The 19900-nt window shown below is 35.9% G+C and overlaps 1 protein-coding gene across 2 annotated transcripts in view; it reads left to right on the plus strand.

The window, feature by feature from the left end:
* LOC134745980 (putative inorganic phosphate cotransporter) overlaps positions 1-19900 on the plus strand; it is a 77258-nt gene that overhangs the window by 44128 nt on the left and 13230 nt on the right. Inside the window, exon 1 of one of the 2 annotated variants that reach the window (XM_063680138.1) lies at positions 12149-12402. The exons of the other annotated variant lie outside the window; for it this stretch is intronic. Within the exon in view, the coding sequence (XP_063536208.1) occupies positions 12330-12402 (73 nt within the window). The 5' untranslated portion in view covers positions 12149-12329. Of the gene's footprint in view, positions 1-12148; positions 12403-19900 lie in introns of those variants that run through there. 2 annotated transcript variants of the gene reach the window in all.

The raw sequence follows: 19900 nt of genomic DNA on the forward strand, positions 1-19900 counted from the left end.
TTGATACGATTTTGACGATCGTCTTGGTGATGGCGCGTATCTCACGCACGACTTTTTCGCATGCACCAAACAGCGTGAGCAATCTTTAAGGTCGTATCAAAATAAATAAAATCGTAACAAGTTGTTAAATCTGAATAGGGTTCTGTGAGTCATTCGCCGTGAGACGATTCTAGGTGCAGGGTCGTGGCAATGACATTGATTGACATAAGTTTAGCTGATTTCAACTTTATTGCTATTGTAATTATGGAACGTTTTTGTATAGCGAGTAAGGACACCTAGGTTGAACTATTGGAGTGGAGTGAAGCAGCAAATTTGCCGAAGTCAATGAAAATTACTGGTCACGTACGATGTTTACAACTAGATCAGTAGGTAATTTGTTTATGGTTGTAGCGAGACTGCCTTCTAATTGTCAGGCTTGTAATAGTCGACGGAAAATCTGAGCAACAAACCTTAGTGGTATAAATAAGGTTTAGGGGTCTAAAGGGAAAATAGAAAATGTATCGAGAGAAAATTGTTTTGAGTAAAATAAGAATATAACGACTCGGTTATGGTGAAAAGCTGACGCAGTATAAGCATGGATTATAAACTAAAATAATACCTAGGTGCATTAATAGATTATTATAATATTAGTAGATTTAGACATCAGTTAATAAACGAAATTTTCAAATTAATCTACACACGAGTCTATAAATTATAAAACCTGTTCGAATCATTCTAAATTCGTTATTTAGAAAGTATATAAGTGTTTTGTAGATAAGTTAAGTGCAATTTTTTAAATCTTATTATCAAATAAGTACGAGTACTATGAAATAATATTAGCCCGTCACCGCAAAGCCTAGTCATAAAACACCGAAAACACCGTTTCAATTCATTGCCAAAGCCGAAAGTTGGGATTGCTCTTAATGTAATTAAAGAATGGCCTAAGTCGAAAGAGTGCATTCAAATTTCCACCTTTATTTTAAGGTTGTGCGATTTATAATAAAAATCAACTATCTTGATATTTGTCCCTGTATTAGTACTTATCTATTTGCTTCCTGATAATTTAAGGTAAATATACAGAGTGTAATGTTATCTAAATTATATAATTTAATTTATTGCGATGGCAAGGACTGTCTAGGGCTCGCGGCCAATGTTTTGTTAGCACAATTTATTTTTGTAACTGTGTAAACTATTTGTAAAACACGGAAACATACAGTATTATGCACATATGGTGCTACTTTACCGCACTAGTGCGATAATTAGCACATTACGTAACTATGTCGAAAATTTAAAGGCCCATATGTACTGTAAAACGTTGTACGATACATGTGCGAATAGGCAATTCGCAACTTGTATCGATTTAAAACACTACCTTCGGTCGTGTATTTTAATTTATCGCTACTAGTTTCGTATTTCCTATTTTTCGCATTTGTATCGTAATGTACTATTTATTGTGTTTTCAGTATTTGTTGTTATAGCGGCAACATAATATCATCTGTGAAAATTTCAACTGTCTAGTGATAGCTTGACAGGAGATAGGTTCATGAGGTACAGCCTTATGACAGACGGACAGACAGACGGACGGACAGTGGAGTCTCAGTAATAGGGTCCCGTTTTTACCCTTTGTGTACGGAACCCTAAAAATTAACGATGTTTAAAAAGTTATAATTTGATTTGCGCGTAACGACTTGAGAAATGCTCGTTGTGTGCTCTACATTCAATATTCTGAACTCGTTATATCATATCATCTCAATCCGTGATTTGATTACACTATTACTTTTACAGTACATATGGTGCTACTTTCTCGCACTAGTGCGTCAAATAGCACTTTTCGTGCATATGTCGAAAGTTTAAAGGGCCATATGTACTGTAAAACGTTGTACGATACACGTGCGAATAGGTAATTCGCAACTCGTGTCGATTCAAAACACTCCCTGCGGTCGTGCTTTAATTTATCGCCACTCGTTTCGAATTTCCTCTTTTCCGCACTTGTATCGTAAATAACTATTGCTGTACCAGTTCATAACCATACGTCACTTGTCCCGGATATACATTACATATTACTCTTTCTAAAGGTAAGTTTAGACTACGACACTATACACGGTACACTCAGTGTAACTGTATACCCCTAGTGTCTCTGTATGAACGCGAGTATCTAGCTCTAATGTAACACTCGCGTAATGAGGCTAATGTCATAATGTGGCTACCACCAGTTTGGCACTGACATAAACGCTATCGAGAACGTAACTTACTTTCTATGCATCTCGCTCGTACTCGCATATTAGTGCGAGCGAGATGTATAGAAAGTAAATTACGTAGACGTTAGCATATATGTCAGTTTTGACAGTGCCAGTGATTCGTGGTACGGGTATAGGTGTATACACTTGAGTGTACCGTGTATAGTGTCGTAGTCTAATTACCTTAAAGCTTTGTAGAGTAATGCCCTGTATTTTTCAAGGCTTGATAAACAATCGGATTGTTTGTTTTATGTTTTACCAATAAATGTAAGTTCGACTGTGTATTATAGGTACGAGTAATGGTGGTATTGGTACATCCGTAACCATTGAACTATTATTACTAACGTATAGAACCGGCACAGAGAAACAGTTTTTTAGCGCCATGAGTTGCTGCCGTTTTGGCATCAAACCATGAAGCGGAGCGTGTATCTCGCGACCTAAACGCATAAGCGCCATGAATTATACGGCGCTTACGACGGTTGTGATTGCGACAATTTCATTGTTTGGTATGTCGTCTTTATAGTAATAATAACTCGATGCCCGTAGCTCGTAACGATACTCAAAACATTACTCGCACTCGTTCTCTTATTTCTAAAACTTGTACGTGTAAACGAAACCCTTTCTTACGCCGATGAAAATGAAAGTGTGTAAACAGTATTAGCAGAACGGCTTAAGAGCCACACGAACCTAGCTGCCGCCATACAATCGAAATTGGGCGTTTTCTAAAACCTGATTCTTACAAATCTTGGTGTTTTTGGGTTATTTCAACTCAGAATCACTAGCATATTCAATCCGAATGATAAAAAAATCCCAAAAATGTGTATGAAAATTGTACATCACTACGTCAGTAACGCACATACAAATAAATAAAAAATCACACTAAAACGTGACGTAATGGAATGGACATTTTGGGACATCTTTTTTTAATGGCACGATGGAGAATGCTGTCAATTCTGAGTAGAATGAGCCTAAGAATGTCCAGATTTGAAAGAATCAGGTTTTCAATATTTATTTTAGAAAACGCCTAATTATGCTCATATTAAAATGACGTTTTGAAATAACATGAAATTTGACATGAACATTCAAGTAACATATATTATACCTATTATATGTCTGGTACCCCCTAGTTTTCGTTGCTAGAAATTGTAATGCAAACAAATAAGAGCAAGTAGAAGTTTTAGGTACATAATTAAAATATATTCGCTCTATTTCCTTTGTTTAACAACGAAAACTAATACCAGACATAGATATTCATATTATGTTACGTAAATGTGCATGACAAGTTTCATGCAAGATAAGATAAGATACAATTTATTTTATTGAAAAATATCCAAAAATTAAAACAATCATAATACGCTTAAATAGTACTTAAATACTATAAATGTACAAACATGGTTTAGAAAAGTAAACATAAGATATAAGATCTTGTAAGCAAAAATTGTAACTGGCTCTAACATATTTTACATCAATACCTAAACTAATACCTACTTAATACTTGTATCTTAGGTATTTCGTGTTAGTAGGTTAATGAATGTATTTTTAGCATGTCGTTTTAAAATAAGAGCGTGAGCGCGATGTTTGAAATGAGACAGTCCCTTGACAAACTATATAATTTTCACCTCAGCAGCTCGAACAAGCCTACTTTCGTCACTCCCTGGAGTCCCTGGAGGAAAGTCGCACTTTCCTCACTCCAGGGAGTGAAACAATGTAGCTTTTTAATTTAGTGAAGGCCATGAACTTCATACTTTTATTACATTTTTTTATGGTATGGTACGGTACGGTCCGGTCCGGTCCGGTATATGTACGATACGATAAGATACGATACGATACGAGACCGGTCCGGTCCGGTCCGGTCCGGTCCGGTCCGGTCCGGTCCGGTCTCGTATCGTATCTTATCGTATCGTACATATTATAATACTTTTTTTTTCTGTTTATTCTGTGTAATTCGAAATACATTTTAACCTTTAATATGTTCTCACTACTGAGGTGAAAAATTATGTGTGCAACACGAGAGCAAAGTTATTTTACATCTCGTGTTTTTGAGTAAAATAAACACTCGCAAGAAAAACCAACTTTCCTCTCTTGTTGCACAAATAACTAATTTTTTTTTATTGTAATGTATAGTCTATGGAAGGTAGAGGTAAGGAAATGAATCTTCATGTATCTAAAAGTGACTGAAGTACCTAGACCATACACCTAGTATTTTATATAGATGTGCACCCGTGCGACCGTGACGGACAGAACATACGCTATGCGACAAATTAAAAACACATTCCTGACAACATACCAGAAACAACCTACATAATTTGGTCGGGTTTTTTTCTGCCCCTCCCCCATTTCATCTCTATTCATGCTTTTGCAACAATTCTGCCATAAGAGATTGGCATCCTTTCTATACCATCCATAGTATAGTCTTTGAGATTGTGTAATTAATTTTGACATTACCGGTGGTGTAATGTGTCATATTTGCATACATTATGCTATGTTTTTATGTGCAAATAAACAATTGATTGATTGATTGTGTGGGAGCGGCTTTTTGGCGGTGGGGCGCGGGCTCGCGTGTCTCTTCGGTAGTGTAGAGTCAACATTTGCACTTAAATTTTCCTTTCGTTTTGACGTTATACCAGAGACCGCAAGCCGCGGTCTTAACCTAATTTCACAATTTCATTTGATATTGTCATTTCATGGATTAAAATTATTATGATTAGTAAATCTTATTACAGTTAAACCGCCCTATGATCCAGTACTGTAACAACTACAACAAATTCAATACGTAATTAAGTTTAAATACCAGTGTTCTTTTTGTTTCTTCATTCATTTATAGAGTTAGACCAAGAAAAGTCTGCAGAGATTTTGATAGCACACGCAGTGCCAGTGTTTTTTATACGTCATAAATTCATAGAAGTTTGACGTTTAAAATAACACCTGCACTGCGTGTGCTGTCAAAATCTCTGCAGACTTTTCTTGGTCTAACTCGAAACATTTAACCTGAACGAAACAGATTTTTGAATTAATAGTTGCCAATAGTTGGGTGGTTCTTTCACTGAGGCGAAAAGATACAAATATTTGACTTCGGTTTCGCCAAATAAATTTAATAAAAGCGAATTCGGGATGCATTTGCCTATAATAAAAAATATTTATTAGTTCGTGTGACTTAATGAAATTAGGCGTCATCGTCAGGTAACTGTGTATGTTTGTGTGTGCGTGTACCTGAGGCGTGCACTTCCGGTGACAACAAAACGCGGTTTCAATGTGGCCATTATTCAATCAAGCCATCCTATACAGACATAGGTACCACATTACCTACCTACCGTCGATTACACTACCTTACGAAGGTCGAGGAGATCGAAAAGTATGTACGAGTTAAGTCTGGATTTATCCTGAGGATCGTGATTGTCGTGCAGTTGGAATCTCGTCACAGTGTGAATTTTAATTGTTTTGTGGTGAGCGTTCCGACTGAACATCTAGCGACCTTCACCAAGGAGGAGTTCTGTCCGAAGAGTGTCAAGTACCGGCGGGTCTGCGGCCGGCTCTCTAGCTGACACTGCAGGGTTGCATACTGCATCGCAGCCATAATTGTGTGTTTTAAGTTTTAGTTTTAAGATATATCTTATAATAATATGTATGCTAGTTTTAAGGTATAGTTGACTGAAAATAAAGAATTTCATTTCATTTCATTTCATAGATTACCAATAGGTAAACAAAAATCAGAGGGGCTACCGTGAATACCAAAGTTTGCATATTGAAATAGTAGCTAAGTACCTATAGGTACAGGGTGGAAAAAAATTATGGGCCCTGGAGGAAAGAGCCTTAAAGCCTTGAGTTAGCTCATTTTACTTAAAGGAAACATTATTTTATTTAAAAAAAAACTGCATTTCGGTTGTCTAAAAATTGAGTACTAAATATTTTCGTTTTATGAATATATTATTTTGTTCGACAGACGAGTGTAAGACCCAATGTTTCTTGGAGAAATGTTATCATTAACATAATAGTAGTAACAGAATAGTAAAATAAAATTGATGGTGTTTATTTTTAGAAATTTTTAGTCGGTTAACTTAAGGGTCTCCGGCAAGGTCGGTTTTCCATACAAACGTAGTTCCGCTCTCATTTTAAAACGAGTAGCTAGTTTGCTCTGATACTTTGGACTTACAATAGGATAAGGTATATCTATGAAATTAGTTTATGTAGCTTCAGATACCATAGTTAAAAAAATACAGCGAATTTAAGTTTTTCATACAAAACTTGTTTCTGCTCTATTTCGTTTGTTTTATAAACTGGAGCTTTATAAACTAATTTCAAACCTAGATATACCTCATGCCATTGTATGTGCAAAGTTTCATTACAATCCAAAACGTAGTTTTAAAATGAGAACAGAACTGTTTTTATGCAAAGGTGAAATTCGGCCGAGCTTGCCGGAGACTCTTAGGGTTTTAAGGTACTTTCCCTCCATGGCCCATTTTTTTTTTCCACACTGTAAGTATAATTAAAATTTTGTGGTTTGAAAAACCACTGTATCAACTGTATGTCAACAATAAAATATCTATTTGGTTACGAAAACAATTTGCGTCATTAACTGGCAGGTACGTGATCTTGTTTAAGTTGCGATATAGTGCGTGGACATATTTAACCAACATTGATTAGGGGCTGTGAAGAAAGTAGGGCGCATAGGGCCAAGTCTTAGATAAGATTAGGTACCTGCACCAAAGAAGGTCCATCGTTACCTAATTATTTTTATTATCTTATGTTTTATATGAACTTGAAGTTTTGTCTATGGTGCTAACGAACGTGGACCTAAAATTTTAATCTATTTACACTTTATTATATACTAGCTTTTGCCCGCGACTTCGTCTGCGTGGACTTAGTAACCGCAGCTAGAGTAAGAATAGCGCCTGGATAAAGTCTAATGGCAATCATTCAATTTGAGCATATGCTTGTTAATTGCTTATCACAAATTATCAGGCAATTCATTAATTATCTCAACTCCACCCCGCTTTTGACCCTCTTAAGGGACGATTTTCGGGAAAACTATCTTATGTCCTTCTCCGGGACTCAAACTATCTCTATGCCAAATTTCAACTAAATCGGTTCAGTGGTTTAAGCGTAAAGAGGTAACACACAGACAGACAGACTAACGCATTTATAATATTAGTATGGATTTATTATTATTTATTTAAAAGTTTGAAATATTAAAAATAGGCATGCTTAAGAACCGGGCCTTCTTCATGGTCCATGTTAAGTGTTGTGGACTGGATACCTTAAAAAAATCGAGTTATATATTTAAGTATGCACTAAGGTACTTTTAATATCTTCGTATTAATATCCTCTAAAGTCTGAGAACTCAGCGGTTGCTTGTCTGGTCTGTCCCAAACAATTTAGAAAGATTAGAAACCTCTCAAGACTCAACTATTACCCACCTAAATAAAATTGTAGGATGCAGTTTCTTTTTTTTATTCAACATTATAATTTGCATCAAGTGCATAATATATATGTTGATTTTACAATTATATATCTTTTGTTTTATTGCAAAGAAAATTGCAAGACTATCAGACTATCACGAACGAAACATGCCTACGCTCATCCTTTAGCAAATATGGCGAAGTGTCTGTTTATCCCCAACACTTTGTACAAATACGAGTATAGTCATTTAAAGCACTTTAATGCTAACCGTATTTGTAGAGTGAGAGTCCAAACTACTAACAGTCACATGCCTAATGTGTGCAGTGAGAGTATTGCAATAAAATTGCGTGGCCTGTCTATTAAACAGATTAAAGAGGCTTAGCGAACTCTGTATCTATGACGGCCTCTTTCGTTAGGTCTGTTTTCTAAGGGTTTCTGTTGCTCTTGTCCACGCAAAACATTTGGGATCCTCTAATCTTCATCTTAGTGCTTTCTCGATTGCATCATCGACTCTGGGGGCCGCTGCTAAACGTCTCTAGTAATCTTCAACTCTTCTAAGTTCTTTAAATTACTAAGATTTCAAATGAAATCAAAAATCAAATCAAAATTCTCTATTTGAGAGAATACAGCAAAATTTGGTCTTAAAATAACATTAAGGAATCCTTGTATTCAGCATGCATACAAGCGTACAAATATTTACATAATTAATCCTAGAAATGTCAAGAAATACCTATTAGTCTGTGCAGAAAGAGAAGAGTCGTGAAATGTATGAGATCCAATACATTCTAAATAGGACTCTTCTCGGATCTTTCCGCACAGACTCATGTCAAAAATTATCAATCCTTTGTCCAATCCAGTCATCGGTTCCTTATAATCTAAGTAACCCTTAACTAACGCTATAAAAACATTTATCCAGTAACCTTTTGTTAACAATGATCTCGTAACGCTGTTTTTCGAACCTAATATATGCAAAAAAATATACACAGTCGTAATTGGTTCCAAAATTATCTCCATCGTGGCTTAAAAATGTTCGTCGAAAAAAAGCTATTTTTGAACGCCCTTATTAGGCAGAAGGTTAGGTTCTTGGAATTTTATGATATTTTTATCGTTAGTGAAAATGATATTATAATGTCCTATAATTTTAATCGATATATTTATCTAGCGAGTAAACCACAAAATACAAATTACCTACAATTAATAAGGCTAGAGACAAGTCTCTAGTCTTATTTATTACAGCCGATAAGGATAAAATGTTTACTAAATACACTGGAACTGGAAGAGATCCCATACAGGGATAAATTCGCCTTATCGCCTCCTGTGTGTTTTGTGTTTCTTTTTATGTACAATAAAGCATATACATGCATACACATTTATTAAATTATTTAAGTACAATTAATCTACCAGTTACCAAAGTTTTCTTATCAATATAGTCAATTTTATATTTTGTTTTGAAATATTTCATTATAATTTGATGTATTTTATCAGCTCAGCAGAAAATTGTCAAATTTAACTTGAAAGATTTGGTTATGCACACACACGAGAACGTTACATTAAATAATCACTAGAATTAAAGGAATATGTAGGGTGTATGTAGAATTTGATTAAAAGTAAAGTGAGGATCAAAATTATAGGGACTCAATTCTACTTAGTGAAGGCCATGAAAGAATGAAACCATGAAACTAATCGACGTGGACACTGTAATAAGAATCGTTGCTACCCTATGGGGTAATTATATGTAATTAAATTACAATTTCGTTGGAAACATCATTTGTTGTGAACGATATTGTAACCAGCCCCTTGTTGTTTGCCGATTAAACACGGTTCAATGGCGATGTATCTATGAGTGATTGTCTTCTGTTGTTTTTCCTCAACGCATTATTACATTTTTTAATAAAGTATAATCGTAGTTTACTTCTTTCCTCAGGTGCAAATTTATTTGCATTTGCAGGACAATACCATAATCAAAGATAGATATAACTCCGTAATAGATGGATACAGTCTAAGGAAAAAACGTGCCTCGAAAATCAAGAAATTTGATTCTCGTTCAGAGGGAGCTACTAGTTTTGGCCTACAGTCGTATAGATGGCGTTGACGGTTTCGTTTGTTATTTAACAATTTTAACGCATATCAGTGAAAGAACATGGGTCAAAATCATAAAAATAATTAATGCAAATAAAAAAAATCATTTATCTATATTTAAATACATTATATCGTATTTTTATAAATCTTTATTTTTAGTTTTAAAGTGTGTCGACAGATGGCAGTGAATTTACTGGGGTTACAAAATTTACTATGACAGTACCGCTCTAGTATAAGTTACTCTATGCCATAATTAATGCTTGGTCTAGACATGCATGTAATTTACCAAATAATAATTATCTATATCTATAATTAGTTTTAAATACTCGTTTATAGGTCGTTCGTTTACAGTTGAAGACATAATGTAGGTAACATTTTATTCATATTATATTTCCGAACTTTTATTTATTAGTTTATTAGTTTTATTACCTTACAATACCAAAAAGCAGCATGCATACCAATCCTAGCGCCATCTCTGAACAACATGATAAAACTAATATACTAACCATCATTTCTACTCAGTGCTCGTACGTAATCGACGAAGCCTTTACTCGTTTCAGTTAAACATATAAATTACAGATGGCGTGGAATTTAATAATAATGTATATTTCTTTATTTCATTAGCTTGTTTATGTCAACTACTAGAACCTTTGAAGGTATTTTTCAGGTAAAGTATGCTAACTTTTATATGAGTTTCTCAATGTTAAGACTGCATTTTACTGTTTATTTTAGACTGTAATGTAATTTCACATAGTTTTGTGAAAAGTTAAAAAATATATTGAGATTTTTAGATTTTTCATGTTTTACTTTCCTATACCAGCCCTTACTTGTATTAAAATGTCTGTTTTTCTGTTAAGCATTACTTTTAAAAACTAACCGCGATTTTTTTCTAGATGACTATGTAAGACTATCTGATAGTACTTACATATATTTTTGGTAGGAAATTTAATTATTATTTATAGTTTTAATTATAGTTTTGTGTAAAATCTAGGTACAGTCAAGGGCATAAATATATATACATTCCCAAAGTTTCAAAAATATGTACGCTCTTACACCTTAGACTAAAGTCGTGTTCATATATTTTTGAGCCATTTGTCTGGATCGATATTATTGCCTTCGACTGTACATATTAAAATTGTAAAAAAATTACGCTATGTGTGTGGTCAGAATATAAAATGAATATCGTAGTTTTCCTACAAATAAGTATGTCCTTGGCAAAAACCAAAAACTAAAAGTTAGTTAAATTAATCAAATTAGTTAGTAGTTTTGTGGTCGCGATCCACTTAACTGTATCACTCGATAGTTAGATGTTTCATGGTATTTCCTACTCAGTCACCATAAAAAAGGCGCCTATTCTGGTAGCGCGTGGATGCGATATCGTTTCGGTCGAGGAAATTTATCGTTTGTGGTAATTGTGGTATCAAACACATTGAGTGCCGGGAACCCGCTCGGCGGGTTTTCTGCTTCTCTGTTCGTAGTCGCTTTCCTCTACAAAGCGGGAAATCGCTGGGATCGGCTACGAGCGTAGCGCTACGAAAACGTTGGCAGTGCAATGTGTTAGAGATAGACTCAGAAACACTTAATAGCAATGTTAACGGGCCATTATGTAAAGACGTTTTATACATAGTGACATTAGTTACCACATGGTTCCCTAATGGATTGGAAATCATTGTCCTGGACTGGATTAATAGGTACATAATAGCAATGAGGATATAATAAGATAGAGCGGTACTGTCATAGTAAATTTTGTAACCACTGTAAATTCACTGCCATCTATCGACATACTTTAAAACTAAAAATGAAGATTTATAAAAATACGTTAAAATGTATTTAAATATGGATAAATGTTTTTTTTTAATTTCATTAATTATTTTTATGTGATTTTGACCCATGTTCTTTCACTGGTATGCGTTAAAATTATAAATAACAAACGAAACAGTCAACGCCCTCTATACGAGACTAGGCCAAAACTAGTGGCGCCATCTGATCGAGAATTAAATTTTCGTGATTTTCGAGGCACGTTTTTTCCTTAGACTGTATCCATCTATTACGGAGTTATATCTATCTTTGATAATAGGTACCTAGGTGTGATTGATTTGTTATTCATGTTTAAGCTTATGAATTATGAAGATGTCGAAGATATAGGTAATTGTCTATTCGAAAACCTATTCACACCGATAATGGGAATTCCTAACATAAAAACACCTTCTTTCTGAATTTCCTTTATACGCCCTTAAAACTTTAGGTCTTGAATCATGATCTTGCTCACGTAAGAAAAATATGACTCCTTGACGGTTCCATTGACGTCTTGACTTAAGTCTAATCGGAAAAGCCTATTCGATCACAGCAATTATTCATCAGAATAGTCCCCCTGACGTCACCGCATGCTTACCGCGCGTGCGCCGCCCTCCACCCTCCCGCCGTCCCCTTACCACCGTCTCCTGAACTCACTGAAACGCGCGCCGGCCGTGAAACTGACAGTCGATCAACAATTCATCAACTTCTCCAAAATGTCACTTTACCAAAATTCACTTGGCTCGCTTAGCAATGTAACGTAGATCGTAGATGGGTAACGTTGATTTTTAAAAGTTTTTTTTATAGTAAATTTTTCGCGTTTTCCTTTTTTTTTTTTTGAAAATGGTGTCGAGATCTGGACACGTGTTGGTGTGGGAGCAAGCGGGGTTAGAAGATCAAAGGCCGAGTAAGCAACGTAAGTTTGTTAAGTTTTGAAACTTTTTGAATCCGTTAATTTCGTAACATTTTAAAATTGAACCTTAATTACAACTTATAAGAACTTTTGTTGCTAAATTATGGATATATGATACCTATTTTTAGTGACGCTTCCACACTTTGTTTTGTCAAAGTGGTTGTGGAGTTTGCTTAGCCGGACTCTGTGTTGCCCGCCACATTAAACTTAATTATATTTTACAGTAGGTACATATGGTGCTACTTTACCGCACTAGTGCGATAATTAGCACATTGCGCAATTATGTCGAAAATTTAAAGGGTCATAAGTATCCACTGTAAAACGTTGCGATACATGCGCCAATACTTAACTCATGTCGATTTAAAACACTTCCTTCGGTCGTATTTTAATTTATCGCCACTCATTGCGAATTTCCTATTTTTCGCACTTGTATCGTAATGTACTATTCCGCCATCGATAATAATATATCTTTATTTATAACTTATAACCATCGATTGACCGATATAAGTACTTGTTCTCACAATCTCGTATCGTGCTTTTTGTGGTATTGTAAAAGCAAGCTTTAAGTTACGGAATAGAGTTCAATTTGAATAAAATCCTTGTTTGTACGCTTTCGTACAGTCAGCGTCAAAACAACTAGGTGCTTAAAAAAATGTCCAAGATTTATTTACGTTCCGTAAACTCAGGTAACTATAGTCCTTAAGTACAACTATGGTCCAGTTTTTAACGTTGATTCTTAACGAGCCTTTATGATTTGTACTCGTTACATTTATTTTGGAGCTTAGATACACTAATGCTCTTTCTATATTATATACTCAACATAATTTGAAAAATACTTATTAAACATATTAAAAATACTTATACATATTTAAATGGAACTTGAATTTGGACCATAGTTGTACTGTACCTAAGTTGCGGACTAAAAGGACCTGATTTTACGGTTCCACTTTCTTGTTTTATTATTAGGAATATTCCTTTTGCTGAGTATTTAAGGCGTAAAATATTAAAATATTACGATTTTTTTATGAACCACATATAATTCAAGTTTTCAGCATAACTCGGTACTAAGGACTCTTGATAAGGGGTTTTTGAAAAAATTAAGCTTAAGAGCTCGGCCGAATTGCACCTTCCTATACAAACGTAGTTCCGCTTTCATTTTAAAACTACGTGTTGGATTGTAATGAAACTTTGCACATACAATAACATGAGGTATATCTAGTTCTGTAATTAGTTTATATATATAGCTCCAGTTTATAAAACAAACGAAATACAGCAAAAACAAGTTTTGTATGAAAAACTTAAATTCGCTGTATTTTTAACCGACTTCAAGATTTCAAAGGAAGAGGTTCTCAATTCGGTTTTTTTTTTTTTTTTTTTAATTTTTGTTACTCCATAACTCCGTCATTTCTGGACTGATTTTGAAAAATATTTTTTTGATTGCAAGTATATACATACAGATTAGTCCCGTTTCTGTCAAAAAGCAGTTCTGATGATGGGATCCATGAGGAATCGAGGGAACTCCTCAAATGTTAAAGGCATACATATAGTGATTTTAGTATTTTCGTCAACAAATCAAGCACTTACATTTAAAAAAGTGACATTTGATGAAGTGGAACTGCTGATGATGATCAGAACGGAACTCTTCAATGACGCATAGTTCACGTTTGGCGATTTGTCCTCTTCGTTATGTTTGTTAAGCAAGTTAGGTTTTCAAGAAACATTTTTGTCAAGCTCGAGTTCTGATGATGGGATCCATGAGGAATCGAGGGAACTCCTCAAATGTGAAAGGCATACATATAGTGATTTTTGCATTTTTATCAACAAATCCAGCATTTCCATTTTAAAAAGTGACATTTGATGAAGTGGAAATGCTGATGATGATCAGAACGGAACTCTTCAATGACGCATAGTTCACGTTTGGCGATTTGTCCTCTTCGTTATGTTTGTTAAGCAAGTTAGGTTTTCAAGAAACATTTTTGTCAAGCTCGAGTTCTGATGATGGGATCCATGAGGAATCGAGGGAACTCCTCAAATATGAAAGGCATACATACAGTGATTTTTGTATTTTTATCAACAAATCCAGCATTTCCATTTTAAAAAGTGACATTTGATGAAGTGGAACTGCTGATGATGATCAGAATGGAACTCTTTAATGACGCATAGTTTACGTTAGGCGATTTGTCCTCTTCTTTATGTTTGTTAAGCAACTTAAGTTTTTAAGACATATTTTTGTCAATCTCCAGTTCTGATGATGAGACCCACGAGGAACCGAGGGAACTCCTCAAATGTGAAAGGCATACATATAGTGATTTTTGTATTTTCATCAACAAATCCAGCATTTACATTAAAAAAGTGACATTTGATGAAGTGGAACTGCTGATGATGATCAGAATGGAACTCTTCAATGACACGTAGTTCTCGTTTGGCGATTTGTTCTCTTCCTTATGGACCCAGACCCAAACTTGGACCCGGACTCGAACCCGGACCCGGGTCTGGACATGGACCCCAACTCGGACCCGGACCCAGACCGAACTCTGACCCAAACTTGGACCCGGACAGCCGAACACGGACCCGGACTCGGATCCGGACCCAGACCCGGACCCGGAAATGCTACTAGAAAAGTGGGTTTTTTTGAACTGCGATTCTCACAGAACAGAACTGCTATCAGAAAAGTAGGTTAGGTTAGGTTAGAGCTGTGACCCTTACAGAAAAGAAATGCTATCAGAAAAGTAGGTTAAGTTAGGTTAGAACTGCGACCTTGACAAAAACGAAATGCTACTAGAAAAGTGGGTGGTTTTATTTATTTGTGGTAGGATTTCTACATAATGAGGCAAAAGATGCTGTCTTTTTCATTTCATTGTCTGGAATCTAAGAGTGCACCATCAACAATAAGTGAACTTTCAGCGGCATCCCCCATTGAAGTCGGTTTTTTTTTCTTAAAAATTATTTTAACTATGGTATCTGAACCTACATAAACTAATAGTAATTACATAAATATTATCGTAACATACCTTATCCTATTGTAGGTACAAAGTTTCAGGGCAATCTAGCTAGTTGTTTTAAAATGAGAGCGGAACTACGTTTGTATGGAGAACCGAGCTTGCCGGGGACCCTTAAGCAAACCTTCAAATTGACCTAGACACGAACCATAAATTTATAATTAAGCACTAATAAAATTCAGCTCTGAACATCGAATAAGAAAAAAGGCGTTTTGCTGTTGACTGTACTTAACGAGTGGAAAATGCTGAGAGAGCGTCGGCAAAAACAAGCCGACATAGCAAACATATATCGAGTTACAAATTTGTTTTGCAAGGTTGAACTTTCAACTGTACCTAAAACGGTTCTGGTAAAACATTTAAAACAGCATATGCGTTTTGTACTGTCAGCATTGTAGTTGAAAGGAGATTTGTGGCTTTCCATCACAGAATGGTCCTTAATCCTTATGCTTCATGTGCAATAAGAACGTTTCCATCTGAAATTCCAATAGAAATTCTGATAGAAAGTCCTTATTGTATATGAAGCATAAAGAGAAGGCCCTTATCTGATGGAAAGCCACATTTCTATTCGACACTCGTGGGGTACAGTCGAATAGACACTGTATGGTATAATTGTAACTACGTAGCTCTGTGTGTAGATATATTCACTATAGCTTGTGCCCGCGACTTCATCTGCGTGGAATGATGATGATGATTGACAAAAACTATCCTATGTCCTTCCCGGGCCGGGCCTCAAACTATCTTTATGGCAAATTTCATCTAAATCGCGTTAAAGCGTTAAGAGTAGAGATACAGACAGAGTTAATTCATAATGTCGTGAAGGTGGACGAAATATGAAGTGAGTAGATCTCTCGAACAAGAAGATCGGCTCACTTTATATTTCGTCAACTTTACATATAAACGAATAAAATGTAAATTGAGAACCAACTCTCTTTGTTAGTCGGTTATAATTTTAGGGCATGAGCGAAGAATGTAGAGTCGCCATCAGAATATATCGGAGCAGCCGAGGCGCTCACAATATCTGAACACACATCTATTGTCAGGGCGTTAGAGTGCGTGTTCAGATATTGTGAACACGTTGTACGCTCAGATATCTGATGGCGACTGTACCTATGCATTTCCTTACCAAGAGAAACAACTAGATTAGGCAGGCGTTTACGAGTATTTACTACAAAATAAACAGTGTAGGCATCGGCATCACAGCTCATTTAATACTATAGTAGGTACCTGGGGGCCATTTCTCGAACGTGTTAAACTAATATTATTAGTCCACGAACTGGGGCCCATTTCTCGAACGGTATTAGACTAATATTATTAGTTGACGAAATGTCAAATCGTATGGGTTACCATGGCAACACACTAATTATATTAGATTAATACCGTTCGAGAAATGGAACCCAGTCAGATCGAATGGGTTACCATGGCAACACACTAATAATATTAGTCTACACCCCGTTCGGGAAATGGGCCCCTGTAGGTACTGGTGCGGTACTGTACCTACTACCATTAAACTCAAGCATAATACTTATCACTTCCTTGTCCTAAAACAAGCATCAAGCGTCAATGTCGTGTTGACTGTTGACCAAAGTGTCATTAGTTGATTAGTCGCGTCATCTTGACATCATACTGTACATACATAGTGTACATTTCATCCATCAAATCCCAGACTGGCATCTTATTAAGTAATAAATATCGTGACGTTATGATGAAATATTTAATCAAATCCCATGATCTCATTACGTCACGATCACGACCCTGTGATAAGTTAATCAATAGATTCAATGGACATGGCTCATAAATATCCATAATGTGCCAAAAATGCTACAAATTATTTCGTTTATACATAATTATGTTCATTTTACTGACAGTTAAAATTATGTAATCATGTAGGTAATGCATGTTATTAGTGTTATAATCGTTGCGGTTTACTTACAAAGTACTTGTTCGATTTTATGTAATCGTGTTTAACCGCAAAGCTATATGTTGTATATAATATGTTATGTAATAAGTTGCCATTTATTATTCATAAATTGCCAATTCACTGTGTACCTCTATATTCATTGTATGAAATTGTCAATACTAATACGTTGATATTTACAATTTGGTCCTTCGATCCGGATCATAATACTTCATTCTACGCTCTTCATTATACTACTCGATAAGTACGGCTACTACCGGGGCCTATTTCTCGAACGGTTTTAGACTAATATTATTAGAGTTAGTGGGGTGGGAGGAGGTTAGCCAAGCTGCCCAAGACCGAAGTCAATGGAAAAATAAGATACGAGCCCTGCACCCCAGCAGGGAGTAACAGGAAAAGAAGAAGAGAAGATTATTAGTGTGTAACCCATACGATTTTACAGTTCGTTGACTTCCTGTTACTCCCTGCTGGGGTGCAGGGCTCGTATCTTATTTTTCCATTGACTTCGGTCTTGGGCAGCTTGGCTAACCTCCTCCCACCCCACTAACACTAATAATATTAGTCTAAAACCGTTCGAGAAATAGGCCCCGGTAGTAGCCGTACTTATCGAGTAGTATAATGAAGAGCGTAGAATGAAGTATTATGATCCGGATCGAAGGACCAAATTGTAAATATCAACGTATTAGTATTGACAATTTCATACAATGAATATAGAGGTACACAGTGAATTGGCAATTTATGAATAATAAATGGCAACTTTGGCAAGAAGAAGAGAAGATTATTAGTGTGTAACCCATACGATTTTACAGTTCGTTGACTAATAATATTACTCTAATGCCGTTCGAGAAATGGGCCCCAGTTTGACACTGACATATTCGCTAGCGTGTGCGTTACTTACTTATGCATCTCGCTCGTATTCGCGTAGTGCGAGCGAGATGTATAGAAAGTAAGATCCGCAGTAGTTAGCGAATATGTCAGTTTGACCCTGCTAAGGCAGTCGTGGACGTCGTGGTAAGGCTGCTTTGTAACAAAGACATACCTACATGAAAGCGGTAGTGGACAGGTCAAAAAGCATTGTTACCCCTGTTACGACGGAAAACCTGACAAATAACAAAGCAATTATTTTTTTCTTTTATCTAAGCTCTAAAATACAATTTGTCACCAAATGGAATTTAATCTGAATAGGCTGAAAAACAAGCTGACTGCATGTGCTTACCGCTTGTGACAAACACAATAGAGACGGCCTTGACCGTGGAACTGAATGTGCCTAGATTACTGCCAGGTTATTACATAGGTATTAAATGCTACGAAAAATAGAAAGGTACCTACACTTTTTTTTATCGTAAGCGGATGCAGGTACCTATCTACTTTTCATAGCATTTAAGTCCCCGGCAAGCTCGACTGAATTTCACCTTCCCGTACAAACGGAGTTTCGTTCTCATTTTAAAACTTCGTTTCAATCTAGCTAGTCGTTTTAAAATGAGAGCGTAACTACGTTTGTATGGAGAACCGAGCTTGCCGGGGACTCTTAATACATATGTAATGATCTGGCAGTAATCTAGGCACTATCTGGCAGTACGTGTCTACTGAGTCGGAGATGAGAGGAAACCACCAATAGCATAAAGTGGAGTTCAATAGAAAAGACAAATAATGTAAACAAACAAGCGAGATTACGATTGTAATCAGGCACTTTTTGTGGACATTACTTTATCAACAGTTTATATACTTAATCCTTTTTAATATATCAATTACTAGTTAAAATATATTTTAATTATTAACACTTAAGTTAAAACAACCATCGTAAAACTTTTAGGTTATACCTACATTTAATGCTAACAAAATTTGTCCACGTTAAGTTGTAATCCAGCGAAGCGAGAAGAAATGTGAATTACAACTACTACAATTGATTACTCTTATCTCCGCTCATCTCTGCTTCAGTGGAAATGCAGCCTAGACGCTTAAAGGTCATACGGACGTTTAAAAAGCGGAAACGGATGATATACAGTATTTTTAATAAAACTATTTAGTCTAAGAAAGCAGACACAGCCAAAATTTTTTTCCCGTCTACACAGTACACACAGTCTCTTGCGCAATATAACGTCATTGTTTGCCTAAACATAACGAAAATGACATAAGATATATATCTACAAGACCGTCTTACGCATCAATTCAAAAACGTTACCGACCTATACCGTTACTGGACCACATGTGGGGTCCAGTATTAGTCTAACCCCGTAACTATACGAATGTTACCAGCCGCGGGATCACATTATACTAGTTACAATCTCAAATCAAAGACGAAGAGCTTTTTATGAACGTGCGTCGGCACACGGCCCGTACGTGAGGCGAAAATTTCACGACCACCCACGTTGTGACGTCACATATCCGTGAGAGGTCATTTCCACTCCAATTTCACGCACGTGTTTCAGTTGCGTAATTAAACTAAAAACCGACCAAGTGCGAGTCGGACTCGCGCACGAAGGGTTCCGTACTATTACGCTATTACGCAAAAAACGGCAAAAAAATCACGTTTGTTGTATGGGAACTCCACTTAAATATATTTTCAACACACTTGCTCAAAACGACG

Source organism: Cydia strobilella, chromosome 12, assembly GCF_947568885.1.
Source record: "Cydia strobilella chromosome 12, ilCydStro3.1, whole genome shotgun sequence".
In the NCBI taxonomy this organism is placed as follows: Eukaryota; Metazoa; Arthropoda; class Insecta; order Lepidoptera; family Tortricidae; genus Cydia; species Cydia strobilella.